The 14018-nt window shown below is 53.8% G+C and overlaps 4 protein-coding genes across 4 annotated transcripts; 2 read left to right on the top strand and 2 right to left on the bottom strand.

Annotated features, from left to right (window-relative positions):
- Positions 1-61: 61 nt before the first annotated feature.
- On the bottom strand, positions 62-4153 carry CLAFUR5_03193 (Pumilio domain-containing protein; the record flags this gene model as incomplete). Its single annotated transcript, XM_047902341.1, has 4 exons — positions 62-2504; positions 2824-3263; positions 3627-3653; positions 3935-4153. 4 exons carry the CDS (start codon positions 4151-4153, stop codon positions 62-64), a joined length of 3129 nt encoding a protein of 1042 aa, XP_047757778.1.
- A 1790-nt stretch (positions 4154-5943) lies between these two features.
- On the top strand, positions 5944-9633 carry CLAFUR5_03192 (DNA-directed RNA polymerase III subunit RPC2; the record flags this gene model as incomplete). The annotated part of the gene is made up of 2 exons (XM_047902340.1): positions 5944-6000; positions 6052-9633. 2 exons carry the CDS (start codon positions 5944-5946, stop codon positions 9631-9633), a joined length of 3639 nt encoding a protein of 1212 aa, XP_047757779.1.
- A 748-nt stretch (positions 9634-10381) lies between these two features.
- On the top strand, positions 10382-12148 carry CLAFUR5_03191 (uncharacterized protein; the record flags this gene model as incomplete). The annotated part of the gene is made up of 1 exon (XM_047902339.1): positions 10382-12148. The coding sequence occupies one exon, from the start codon at positions 10382-10384 to the stop codon at positions 12146-12148; it is 1767 nt and encodes a 588-aa protein (XP_047757776.1).
- A 43-nt stretch (positions 12149-12191) lies between these two features.
- On the bottom strand, positions 12192-13967 carry CLAFUR5_03190 (Set1 complex component ash2; the record flags this gene model as incomplete). Its single annotated transcript, XM_047902338.1, has 1 exon — positions 12192-13967. The coding sequence occupies one exon, from the start codon at positions 13965-13967 to the stop codon at positions 12192-12194; it is 1776 nt and encodes a 591-aa protein (XP_047757777.1).
- Positions 13968-14018: the final 51 nt, after the last annotated feature.

Here is a 14018-nt window from a genome sequence, read left to right as displayed (position 1 = left end):
GACCGATGCTGAGGTGAAGTACTGATACACTGGGTCGTTGCGTCATGGCCTATGGCGTTGCTTAGAAGTGACCGTATGGTGGTGGCTGGCGACCTTGAAAGGCGGGAGCAAAGCCGCCGTTCTGCTGATAGGTTTGCTCGCCGTTGAACATGCCAAAGCCACCGGGACCGCGCTGTGGGGTTGGTGAGGCAATGTTAGCGCCGCCAGCGTAGCCACCGCCATAGTTGCCGTTGTCGAGACCGCCCGGCGCAAAGTTGTTGCCGTTGTTGCCACCCCAAGTCGGTGGAGCGCCGACAATGGCGTGGCGATTGCTCCGAGGTTGAGCAGGAGTCTGCTGGATACCGCCAATGAGGCCTTGGGCCGCTGGTGAAGTTGCGGACTCGAGCGGTGAGAGGTTGTTGGTAGCGGCATCGACGTGACGGTTGTCGTAGTCTGCGAGCTTGCTCTGGATGCGGCGACCGTGGGGAGTATTGCGGATGCCAGGAAGAATGATGCGCACATTCTCCATGAGCAGTGGCTTCATGTCTGGCTCGGCGAAGTCCATGGCGGTCTGCACGACGTAGTTGGCGAAGCCGTCTCTCAAAAGCTTGTCGAGGACCCGAGTTGGCATGATCTCGGTGATAAGGCCACGCTTGGTGGCCTCGCTGGAGCAACGAATACACTTCTCGATCACGTTCGAGCTGAACTTCTGACGAGAAAGAGCTGGGATCTCGCCAAAGAAAGCTTGGCAGAGTGGCTCAGTGAAGCAAGGCTCGGACAGGTCGAGGATGTACTGAACAACATAGTTGCCGAAAGGATCTTGGACCAAAGCATAGGCGTTGCGGATGACGTGGTCGATCATCTCGCCCTTCTGCAGTCCGTCGGCATGATCGATGCAACGCTGAAGAACACAGCAGCCGTGACGGTGTGTGCCGACAGTGATGCAGTTGTTGCCAACAGCGTTGAAGATGAAGGCGGCATCGATAGACGACAGGTGGTTGAGACATTTCTGGATGACGTGGTTGCCGTTGAGGTCTTGGATGAGGAGAACGACATCGTTGCGAAGAGCATCGATGATGAGTGCAGTCTGCTCAGGAGTAGAGATGTACTCGATCATCTTCTGGAGGGCACGAGTGCCGTGCTGGTTCACGGCGATCTTCGTCATGGCTGGCTTGGCGTTCTGGATGAGCACAGTGCGCTGGTCGTCGTTGGTGCTCTCAAGCAGCTTCTGGCACAAGTAGTTGCCGAAGGGGTCGACCATCAAGTCGATCATGTGGGTCTTGACCTCGTCAAAGATGATCTGGACGGTCTTCTCGCTACGCTCCTCGAGCTTTCTCTGCAGAAAGCGACAGCCATGCTGGTCCTTGCAGAGAGTGTAGATCTCGCCCTGCAGCTGCTCGACCTTGATAGAGTTGAACTTTGCTTGAGCATCTTCAGCTGCCTGACGACGCTGCTGTGGGTTGGCCCGGTTGTTGTTGTTGTTCTCGAAGCGACCTGCGCCTGGGCCAGCCTGACCGCCCTGCTGGAACTGCTGGTAACCACCAAAGCCAGCTTGCTGCTGATAAGGGTTGCCATACTGGGGCATCTGACCTTGTGGGCCGTAGCCGTTCGGACCACCAATGTTCATGTTGGCAAAGCCGTTACCCATCATCTGCATACCGTACCCTCCATAGTACGCTGCTGGCTGGTTGTAGTGAGACATGCTTGAACTGGCGAAACCGTTCTCGGGAGAAGTTGGGCCAAAGGGAGCGGCGTTGGCTTGAAGACCGTTCTGTGCTTGATTGTAAAGGTCGTGGCCTTCAGGCTTGCCTGGGGACGAGAAGTCTTGGGTTTGAGCGTTTGAGCCAGGAGACAGCAGAGCAAGTGCGGCAGCGTTGTGTTGTGGAGAAGTGGTATCGGCAAGGTGTTTGTGCTGGCCTGGTGGAGAGTTGAGAGAAACACCGCCTTCTGTTGCATCCGTGTTGATGCTCTTCATAGTGGGAAGGTCGTTGGTGGAGTAAGAAGACGAGAACTGAGAGCCGTTTGTCATGCCACGAGGCGGTGAGGCTAGCAGCGTTGGGCGCTTGGTTTCGGCGGAGAAGTGCACCTCGACTGAACGGCGGTTGTTCGCAGCTGATCGGGTGTCGTTGGCGTTGGCCAGGATGCTGTTCAGTGGCTGCATGCTCATATTGCCGGCTAGAGCGCTTGGTGGCAAGGAAATGCGGTGGCGGGTAGCCGTGGCTCGGTCGGCAACCTGCACCGACTCGTCTGAAGAAGACGCGAGGTCGAGCGCTGCGGATGTCACAGACACCGACAAGTCTCCGTTTTCTTCGCGGCGGATAAGCTTAGGAAAGCCGTCGGCAGTGTGCTGAACCTGCAGATATGTCTTTGTATCTGGAGGCGAAGTCTTGTTTGACTTTGGTTGAGATGAGTGTTGGTCGTTATCGTCAAAAAGGAAACCGGTCGTATTCACTGGGCCAAGTACAAGCTCGGTGGTGTTTCTCTTGCGGTCGTAGGAGGTGATTGGCATAGAGTTGCGGTTTGGACTGTGAGTGGAAGTGATGAATCAGTTCGAGCTCTGCGATGGTGGGCGCTGGGGTTATATGAGGGGAGTGAAGAAAACCTGCTATTGTTGAGGAATCTCAATGGCGCACCACATTCGCGTGTTGCCGTCTATTGAGCATGTGTGGTGGTATTGTTGATTGAATGAGCTATTGTCGAGCTCGACAATCGCAAAGTGAGTGACAGCCTAAGGCGGGTCTTTTTGAGGCACGTGCTCAAAAATCTGAAACATGCCAAGACTTTTGCTCATATTGTGAAGACAATCACGGACCATAGTGAGATAGGAGATGGAGGATGACTTACTTCGCCGCCGCACGACGGAAGCTGTTGTCGTAGTTGTAGAGAAAGTCGGCCTCGTCTTCTTCGTCGTCAGATTGTCGTCGAGACCCCGGAACAGATTGCGAGGGTAGGTTGGAGGCGTTACTGTTGTTGTAAGTGCGAGCGAAGCCTGCTGATGGCGATGTGAGCTGAGTGCTCGAGCGATTCGGCCTTGTGACAATGCCTGGTGGTGACGTCAAACTAGCGGTCGAGTAACGGTTTGTTCTTGGGAAGTTGTTCGGGTACACGTGGTACTCTGGCGGCGTGGTTGGCTCACTCTGCGCGAAGAGCTGAGTGACTGAGTGCTCGTGGCGGATGTTCTCATCAACTTCGCGGCGAGTCTCGGCGTCAACCTTTTCGAGCTCTTCTTGAATCTTGCGCTGAGCTTGAAGGAGATTTTCGTAGTGGCGAGCAGCTCGCTCAGACTAGAAACAGCCGTGTCAGCTCACAAATTTCAGCTGTCATAACGTTGCCAGATGCCGCTGAGCTGCTTCTCTTCGATATGCCTGGGCTGCTGAGCTTGCTCAATGCGGGACTTGGACTCAGGCGAATTGAGAACCCTGACAAGCTGCCTATGATGTGAATCCAGTTTCATCGCCGGCAATTGCTGATCGTAGGGTTGCGTATGCAGTTCCAATCGCAGCCCGAAGACCTAGGTGACTTCGTGCGTTCAGGTTCAGCTGTCCTGGAGCTTTATTGATCGTCCGTTTGCGCATGATGAGGTTCCGTCGTAAAAGCACCATCGAAGAGGAGCAGGTCAAGCACGGGCAACAGGTTCGAACACTTACTGGAGCGATTCTGTTTTGAGCATTGGGCTACAGTAGTTGTTAGCGCATGTTCATAGTGCAGAGCCGCGTGTAAATCGTGTCACGCAGATTGGTGTTCTGCTGTCCATAGTATATCTCTTCCACGAGGTTGACCATCTGAGCCAAAGACGCTGCAGCCCGGCTGGTGAACGTTGAAAAATCGTCCAACCACAACCAACATTGCTGAGCATCCTGCGCCAGCCAACAGTATGTAGCAAATGCAGCTCTTCTCAGGCTCTGCCCAGCACCCGACCTCATCTTCATGTCCTCTTCAAGTATTGACGACTCACCTGTTGCTGTACATCTCCTGCAGCCTGTCTTCTCTGCTGACCGATCGGCGACAACGTCGGTACCGTATTGGTCGTAAACCTTCTATGCAACGCTCCTCGTACATCGTTCGTGCCTGCCATACTAGCGCTCCACCGGTTGGGGTTTCTCTGGGGTGGTGACAGTGGGTTCGTCATGTACTGCTCGTCTCGCGGCGACTGCGGTCCGCGATAGAATGCCATCGTCTACCAGGCGTCAGCACGCATGTCCTATACCGGCGATGCTACAAGCATGGTACACGGGGAGCCGGCGAAGGCAGAATACCATACCTTGAAGCCGAAACGGACCGCAGGTGCTGGATCTGCTCGTGCGAGGCAATGTGGTGATAATACAGGCTAAAAAGCTGGGTCGTACTGTACAGCAGCGGAATGAATGTTGTGCTTTGCAATAAGGACAGACGAAGGAGTGCGCACGCACAGCAGCAGAGGGAGAAGCGAGTCAAGGCCAGAGTACTGTGGTGGGGTTCACGATGTGCGTAGGTAGTGTGCTGCTGGCCGCCTGCGCTGTTGAGAACTTGACAGACGCTGGACCGATTTTGCCAAGGGTGTGAGAAGACTAGCTCTGAGCTCGGGCCAAGACGTGGGAATGCCCAATGGCCGAAACATGAACGCACACACAGGCGGAAAAGGACGACTGGAGGCGTGAAGCCAGCGTTGTATTTCGCAGCGTTAACCTTGAAGGCTGGTGGGCGCGCGGTATCCTAAATGGCTTGCCACAAGCTTCGCCGCACCCCAGCAATCGCCGCACCCCAGCTCGGATTCTCGCGTTCCGACACATGGTGTTGCTGGCTTGTATCAATTGCCACACACGCTCAAAATACACGATATGTAGCTCAAATTGCTCAGAATAGCATCGCGAATACAGAATTTGAGAGCCTGTGGGCACCATAGTGGGCTCCATGGTGTGTTGTTGTATGTGGTGAGGTGGTGAGAAAGCAAGAAACGCGTGAATCTCGACACGGGCGCATGAAGCTTTGGTGGGGCTCTCACCAAAATCCCATGCCGAAGCGTCAACACCAACCTCTCGGCAACACAACGTGTTTTTACGCGATATGAGTATGCAGAATATGGAAACAGATAGCTGCGAACACATTGGGAAAAAAATCAAGTTGATATGAGCAATATTGGTGGCGTTGATGATAAAAAGTCACTGGGATGCGGCGATTGCTGGGGTGCGGCGAAGCTTGTGGCAAATGGCTTGCAAGTTGCAGGGACTGGCCCGAGGCTAGACGGGACCCTGCTATTGGAGAGCCAGAACAAGATCCGCCTTCCAATCGTGGGATAAGCGTAGTCAGACAGGGACAGGTGCTTTGCCCGTTCGTTTGTGCTGCAATATGTATCAATAATCCAGGCAGGCTGCCCGTGCAAGTCCGTTCGTGGCTGTCGGTGCGTGTTTCGAGACGGCCCCAGTGACCAGCCTCGTCGTGCACACTGACGCAGTGACGGGCGCTCCAGAGGCAAAAGTAACGCCATGCCATGCCTCACAGGCGGCATTTGGAGCTTCGTCAACAGAAGACCGTGTTTGATCGTCGAGAGAGCGGTGTGCTTTGCAGGTTTGAGTCATTGCGGAGTAGTTGTTGCGTCTTCGCTGCTGCAGGGCAAGGAAGCTTCAAATGCAAGTCTCTCGCCAATGTTACATCGGAACTTCATGGCGGGTGTAGTGGAAATGTTATCCCGATCGTGCACAACAGATCGATCATGGTCAGCATAGCATCTTTGTCGTTTGTGCTTACATTGACCAGAGCTCGAATGCTGTAGTGTTAGAGGTCTTTCAGTCACAGGTCTGCGCATCGTAGAGCAGGAGACACCGACCAATGTCGCTGAATCGTGCACGCTTAGTCATGCGCTGCCTCAGGCTAGGACTTTTCCCTCACGAGTTCTAAAGCTGCGACTCAGAATCTCGAACACTTGCCTGTTGCTTTTGAACACCGCACATAGCAATAACACCGCCTGGCCCATGAAGTGCAGACATCATGGCGCCAAAGCCGAAGAGTACCGGCCCTGTTGAGGTAGGCGGGAGCGCGCCTAGAGTATGCGATATCAAGATGAAGCAAATTGGGTGAAAACTAAGACAAGTGAAGGTCGCCGCTCCCAAGACTGCACCGAGGAAGCGCACAGCTGCACCTAAGCCCAAGGACAACAGCACCGCCAAAACTACCACCGGCGCACAAACCTCGAGCTCAGACCAAAATGCAGCTGCCACGGACCAGAGCGCTCAACCCAAGAAGAAGCCCACGGTGGCGGGAGATGATATGGATGCGCTTTTGCGACCTTTCTACTACAGCAAAAGTCTTACCGACCCCATCAACACCGCTCAGGACAAGTGGAATCTACTGCCGGCCTTCCTACGAGTCAAGGGTCTGATCAAGCAGCATACTGACTCATTCGACTACTTTTGCGATGTCGAATTGAAGAAGATCCTCAAGGCCAACGAGATGATCATCTCCAAAGAATCGAATGGGAAGAAGTGGATCAGATTCACCGATATCCGGGTCGGAGAGCCTTCTCGTACGGAAGATGCCCACAAAGGGTATGTTCAGACGCAAGTGACTCCTAACGAATGTCGGCTCAGAGACATGACGTACGCTGCTCCCATCTACATCGACTATGTATACCCAAAACAGTCTGGCAACGTCAGAAAGACGGATGTGCTGATTGGAAGGATGCCTATGATGTTGCGGAGCTCAAGATGCGTGCTGAGCGGCCGACCTGAATCCGATATGGGCATGCTGAACGAGTGCGCTGTTGATCCAGGAGGCTACTTTATCGTGCGGGGCCAAGAGAAGGTCATTCTGGTGCAGGAACAGCTCAGCAAGAACCGAATCATCGTCGAATCCTTCAAAGGCATGATCCAGGCGTCAGTGACCAGTCACACCGCGAACGTCAAGACCAAGACGTACGTCGTCTTGAAGAAAGGTCACCTCTACCTCAAGCACAACTCTCTGACCGAGGACATTCCTGTCGCGATCGCCCTTCGAGCTATGGGCGTACAGTCTGATCACGAAATTCTGCTCCTCGCCGCAGGAAATGATGCCCAATATCAAGACGAATTCGCACCGAATCTCGAGATGGCGGCCCTCGAAGGCGTCTTCACTCAGGAACAGGGTCTCGACTTCATCGCAACAAGACTAAAGCCTGAGCGTTTTCCGGTCTTTCAACATCCATCAGGGGAGCCCAAGACCGCGAAACAGAAAGCAATGGAGAAATTAGCCGCGACCATCATTCCTCATGTTCCAGTAGAGGACATGAACTTTCGACCCAAAGCCCTGTACATCGCCTTCATGACGCGGAGGGTGTTGATGGCAATTATAGATCCAAAGCTGGTCGATGACCGAGACTACGTGGGAAACAAGCGACTCGAGTTGGCTGGCCAAATGCTGGCACTGCTATTTGAGGATCTGTTCAAAGACTGTACTCGGCAAATCATGATCAACATGGAAAAGCAACTGAAGAAGTCAAATCCTACACAGGAATTCGATCCTCTACGGCTGATCGAACAGTGCGATGCACGAATTACCAGCGGCATGGAGCGTGCGATCTCGACTGGTAACTGGACGCTGAAGCGCTTTCGTATGGATCGAGCTGGTGTCACACATGTCCTAAGCAGATTGAGTTACATCAGCGCGCTCGGCATGATGACCAGAATCACTAGTCAGTTTGAGAAGACACGAAAGGTTTCCGGTCCTCGTGCACTGCAGCCCTCCCAGTTCGGCATGCTCTGCACTTCTGATACGCCCGAAGGAGAAGCTTGCGGTCTTGTTAAAAACTTGGCGCTCATGACACATATTACGACTGCAGATGAAGAAGATCCGGTACGGAAGATCATGTACGTGCTTGGTGCAGAGGAGGTCACATCAGCGTCTGGCGCGGAGATCTACAATGACGGCGCCTACATCATCTTCGTGAATGGCACGCCTACTGCCTTGACTAGACAGCCAAAACGCTTCTTGAACGGCTTTCGAAAATTCAGACGGATGGGCCGCATCTCCGAGTTCGTCAGCATCTTCATCAATCACCATCATAACGGCGTCCATATCGCGACAGACGAAGGTCGGGTATGCCGACCGCTGATAGTGGTCGAGCAAGGCAAGTCGAAAGTCACCACTCGCTTCCTCGAGTCATTACGGAAGGGCTCTATGAACTTCGACGACGCACTCTCCCGTGGCATTGTGGAGTATCTCGATGTCAACGAGGAGAACGATTCTAACATTGCAGTATATGAGAAGGATATTGACGAGCACACCACACACTTGGAGATTGAGCCTTTTACAATTCTTGGTGCTGTAGCTGGTCTTATTCCGTACCCACATCACAACCAATCGCCAAGGAACACATACCAGTGTGCCATGGGTAAGCAAGCTATCGGTGCCATAGCGTACAATCAATTCACTCGAATCGATACCTTGCTCTACCTGATGGTTTATCCACAAGCGCCAATGGTCAAGACGAGGACTATCGAGCTGGTCAAGTACGACAAGTTACCGGCCGGTCAGAATGCTGTGGTTGCGGTCATGTCATACTCTGGATACGACATCGAGGATGCACTAGTGCTCAACAAAGCTTCATGCGATCGGGGTTTCGGGCGCTGTCAAGTCTTCAAGAAGGTCAGCATGCCACTGAAGACCTACGGCAATGGTGCCCAAGACCGAATGGGACAACCGGAGAAAAACAACACACGGCATCGAAAGATTGGCACAGATGGCCTGGTCGAAGTCGGCCAAGAGCTGGAGAACTCCGACATGTACATGCTCAAGGAGTGTCCAGTCAATCAAGCCACTTCTGTCTCTCAACGCGACCAGAAATGGTCGCCTATGCATATGTCCTACAAGCTACCGGACCCATGCTACGCGGATAAGGTCATGGTCACAGCAAACGAGGCCAACAGTACTATCATCAAGATTCAGACACGGCAGACCCGAAGACCAGAGATCGGCGACAAGTTCTCATCACGTCACGGACAGAAAGGTGTCGTCGGATTGCTCGCCGAACAAGCAGACATGCCTTTTTCAGACCAAGGCGTAGTTCCGGATATCATCATGAATCCTCACGGTTTCCCTTCCCGTATGACAGTCGGCAAGATGTTGGAGCTTGTCTCTGGAAAGGCCGGTGTGCTAGCCGGCAAGCACGAGTACGGCACAGCCTTCGGCGGCAGCAAAGTCGAAGACATGGGTCGAACTCTCGTCAAGCACGGGTTCAGCTACTCTGGCAAAGATTGCCTCACGTCCGGCATCACGGGCGAGAGTTTGCCCATGTATGTCTTCTTCGGACCCATCTACTACCAAAAGCTGAAGCACATGGTGCAAGACAAGATGCATTCTCGATCTACTGGACCACGGGCGATCTTGACACGACAGCCGACAGAAGGTCGTTCGAGACAGGGTGGTCTGCGTCTGGGAGAGATGGAACGTGACTGTCTGATTGCCTACGGCGCTAGCCAACTTCTCCTCGAACGCTTGATGATCAGTTCAGATGCGCACGAGGTTGATGTGTGCCAAGTCTGCGGCATGATGGGCTACAATGGCTGGTGCCAGAGCTGCTCCAGCACCCGCTCTGTCGTTCGTATGACGATGCCTTATGCGGCGAAGCTGCTTATTCAAGAGTTGATGAGCATGAACGTCAAGGCATCTTTGCAGCTGGCCGATGAGTTCCCTCGCGAGGAGTAGCGGTTTGCGCGGTAGTAATCTTGCATAGCGATCGGAGTCAGAGGTCATGATTGCATTTACAAGGTGATGGGAATGGACCTTTCTAGCAGCCACTGATACCCAAGGGGCATTTGTACTATTTGTCCACAGCAAAGCTATCATCTTCGTCAACATGCCTTGCAATAGCTTTGCGTCCCTGACTACAGCCTTGATATCATCAACGACCAGAACTGTATCGATGTCACTGTGACTGTGCATGCAACTCGGCACTAACCCGTAGTAGCAATCCCGGACAAGCCGCGCAAGGATCAGGTTACGCCTCATCTAAATCGTGCAAGGTTACACTATTTCGAGATGTGGTGTAAAAGCCTCTCCGAGTTTTGGTAAGTGCCACGGCGCGCCGCGACTTCCTGGGTCTTGTGGCCTGTCTCTAAGTCAAGGTACGAGAGCGATCAGAGCCAGGTCGGCACGAAGTAGGTGCGACGATCTCGTTGCCTTTCTAAGCTTTAGAACGACCTCATATGTAACCTTTTAGCACTTCGCTCATCTTACATGTACTTGATGTCCCTTTACACACTCTGTCGGTCCAAGTCTGTGCGGAGGCCCTGTCTAAGTTTTGAACGTTGCTTAACAACGACAGAGTCTGACTGGTCCGGTCTGTCGCTGCATGGCTTGCACAGGCAATTCTGTGAACGCAATCCAGCTTAAAGCCCTGTAATCAGGGTAGAGACTTTTGTGTACGAGGTTGCAAAGGAATAACACTATCACCATGCGCACCCCAGACTTGTGCTGCGTGCTCATAGCGACTCACGCGGTGGCACAGCCATCGACAACTCCGGCCAAAGTCGCGACATGGCCATATCAGAACTTCACCACTGAGCCGGACTTACAGCCTCCAGTGCTCCAAATCTCCAAAGATGAATCACAGTGCAAGCTATCCGATGGCTATCTCTTCTTCTCGCCTGCAGGCAATAGTATGTGGCAAAAGGCGCCTCTTATCATGACTGACGCTGGTCAACTTGTCTGGAATGGTCCGAAATACTTCAATGGCTTCAACTTCGGGACGCAGAAGTATAGAGGAGAAGATGTACTTGTTGCCTGGAACGGCACCACGTTTAGAGAACCGGTTGGCAGAGGCAGCGGCTCAGTCTACATCTGGGACAAGCACTATGAGTTGAAGTTCAACGTTACCTTGAACGATACCAGCCTCAGCGAGATACCTCCATTCTCGGAGGGAGTGAGCACGACTTTCCTCAACAACAATGGCACCATCTACGACAGCGAAGTTGATCTTCACGACCACTACATCACAGATGAAGGCACAATCGTGGTGCTGGGTAACAATGTCACGCAAAGAGATCTCAGTTCTCTGCAGAACGAAGCTGGAGAGCCTGGGCCGAAGGATGCATGGGTAGTCGACGCCCACGTATACGAAATTGACATCGCGACCAACAAAGTACTCTTTGCTTGGAGGAGTCTTGATCATCTTGATCAGCTACCATTCAGTGCTTCAGTGTACCCACTCGGAAGCGAGGGCTTCGATGGCACAGCCCAAAACAAATCCTGGGGCTACTTCCACCACAACGCTGCCGAACCTTTCAAGCCCTACAAAGACAGCCCGGAGAATGGCTACATCAGCAGCTCCCGCGACCTCAGCAGTGGCATAGCAATTGATCACACCGGCAAAGTCCTCTGGCGTATTCGAGGTCTCAACAGCAGCATAGACCAACCCCTCGAGCAGCGAACCCTCGACGCCACGTCCCACGACGCAGCCTTCCGATACCAGCACGATATTCGCGTCGTTCCTGGCACAGAACAGTACTCTCCAGACGGAAACCTCTCCTCCATCTCCCTCCGCCTCTACGATAACCACAACAACCCGACCGACAACAACATCACCGCCTCCTCCGGCAAGACTCTCGCCCTCGACTTCAGCTGCATGACATACTCCCTCGTCGAGCGCTTCGAAAGCACTACCCACCCTGTCTTTGCCACAGCCCAAGGCTCCCACCAACGTCTCTCAAACGGCAACTCCTTCCAGGGCAACGGCTGGGTCCCGGTTATGCAAGAGATCTCCCCTAACGGCGAGACACTCGCGACGATTCAGTTTGGCGCGACGCCGAAGAACGATACCGCTTTCTTCTCATCGCAACCCTCGAGCGTGACGTTGTCGTATCGAGCTTATAAGCAACCATGGATTGGCTGCCCTAAACAGAAGCCGAGCGTAGTGGTGAAAGATACGGTAGAGGGACAAGCGGGGCATGGGTCGACGTTATATGTCAGCTGGAACGGCGCTACGGAAGTGGAGGGCTGGGAAATTTGGGGCGGGATCACTTCGAAACCACACTTCATCCAAAAGGTCGAGAAGACAGGATTCGAGACGAAAGTTGAGTTGAAGGAGCCGGTAGAGTTTGCGAAGGTGAAGCCCGTGTTAAAGGCCGGGACGCTGGAGTTTTGTGGGCAGATGGAGTTTTGTGGGCAGATGGAGGAGGATGTGGAGAGCGAGATGGTGTTTGTGCATAGGCCACCGCCGTAGCCAGCGAGCAGGTGAAGTTCAAGTGGGCTCACGCTCGTGATCACTAATCCTCCTCTTTCAACCTGCTGCTCTTCTTACTGATATCCGCTCCCACAGCACCTGACCCAACTGTGCCCTCATACCCACCATCCTGTACGAAGAAGTCCACCTCATCAACAAGATCCCACACAATATCTTCCGCAACTTGCTCCTTATACCGCTCGCCGATACCTCTCAGTGTGCGTCCAGGATTCCAGCCAGCTTTCTGCTTGCTCGCGTCGAGCCCGGCATCCGGCATATCTACATCGGGACCTCGCTTCGACGACTTGCCAGCTTTTGTGTTCTTCAGATGTGCTGGCGGTGCCCAGAAACCGTGGTTGCCATCCCCAAAGTTGACTTCTGCTATGCCGCCGAAGAAGCAGGAGACTGCTGGGAAGTAGCCTACCAAGCCATCGTCGAAGCCTTCTCTTGCTCCCATGGTCTTGCTAGGCGCGCTCGCGGGTGGTAGGAAGGCAAGTAGGTTCTCAAAGGCGGTTCCTATGAGCTTCCCGTTCTTGTAGACGCGGATCGCGCTGCTGGGTAGTGTTCGAAGCGACGGCTGCTCGTGGTTCGGGTTCGGTGGCTGTTTGATACCTTCCTTCGCGCTCGTTCCTTGTAGACTGGCGGCGGACGCGAGGTTCATCGTCCTGTCGGCGTACATCTCCATTGCCTTGGAAGGTACGTGATCCAGCACTTCGAAGTAGCTGTTGCCTTTGTATGGCACTGGTATGCGATCTCGGATGACATCCATAGGTTCGTCCAATTTGTCGGCACCCTGGTCAAAGCCATCTCCTTGGTCTGCTGCTGGGTTGTACTCGCCTGTTGCGATTTTGTGGTGCAGAGGCAGTGAGGGTAGCTGCAGCTCCACGCCAATAACGTCTCCCTCCTTGACGTGCTGGTCTTCTGGCGCAAGAGTGACGGGTGTTGGTGCCGCACCTGCTGCGGCCTTGGCTCCCTTCGCTTTCGTCTTTTTGGAGTGAAAGAACTTGCCAGGTCTGCTGCGATGCATCGTCTCAAATCTGATGTCTGTGATGCCGTAACTGTACCCATCGAAACCTACTGGTGCATCAAGCGGAGCCTCTCGTCTAGCGAAGCCAAAGCGAACATGAGGCTCAGGACCACTCGCAGTCGTGTCTGGACCTTCTCGAGGAACACCTTTGTGTATCCTGATCTCGTAGTACAGCGTCCCTTCTCGTGCACATACGTTTGATCTGACCATTCTCCAGCCCTTCTCGTTGGTCGTGATGAGCGCGTTCGTGGTGAAGTGCATCCACTTGTCAGCATCTTCGAAGCTGAGTCGTGCGTAATGTGGTGGCGGGGATGTTGATCGATAGAATTGCTTGTGAGGAAATAGCGGATCTGCTATGGCTCTGGAATATCGGTATCCTCTCTTGTTCTCGGCCAGGTCGATCGGCTTGTACAGCTGCCGCTCACTCTGCGGCATTGTAAGCGGGAAAGGCTCGTGGCCCACCATGACATCCTCCTTGGGCTCCTCGAAGTCGACTGCGCGCGGCGGCGGAACATTGAAGCGCTGTGGTGAGGGATAGGTGTGGACTACGCTGGCTTTGCGCTTGCCCAGGCTGCTCGATGTTGCCTTGGTATCTTTGGTCTCGTTGTGCGCATTCGACTCGCGCTTCTTTAGCGATTCCTTCTTCTCTCGTCTCTCGCGCTCAATGGGCGGCGCTGGTGTTCGCGATGCGGCGCGTGATGTCGATGGGTTGAGTGGTGACGGGACATTCGGCGCATGCTCTTGCTCGAGTGTGCTGTGTAGTGGCGTTTGCGCATTGGATATGTCCGCCATCTCGGTCGAGTCACTCTGCTCACGCCAGTGATATTGCTGATATCGCAGGAC

Source organism: Fulvia fulva, chromosome 2, assembly GCF_020509005.1.
Source record: "Fulvia fulva chromosome 2, complete sequence".
NCBI lineage: Eukaryota > Fungi > Ascomycota > Dothideomycetes > Mycosphaerellales > Mycosphaerellaceae > Fulvia > Fulvia fulva.
Note: the sequence above shows the minus strand (reverse complement) of the source record. Positions and strands in the feature narration are given on the sequence as shown.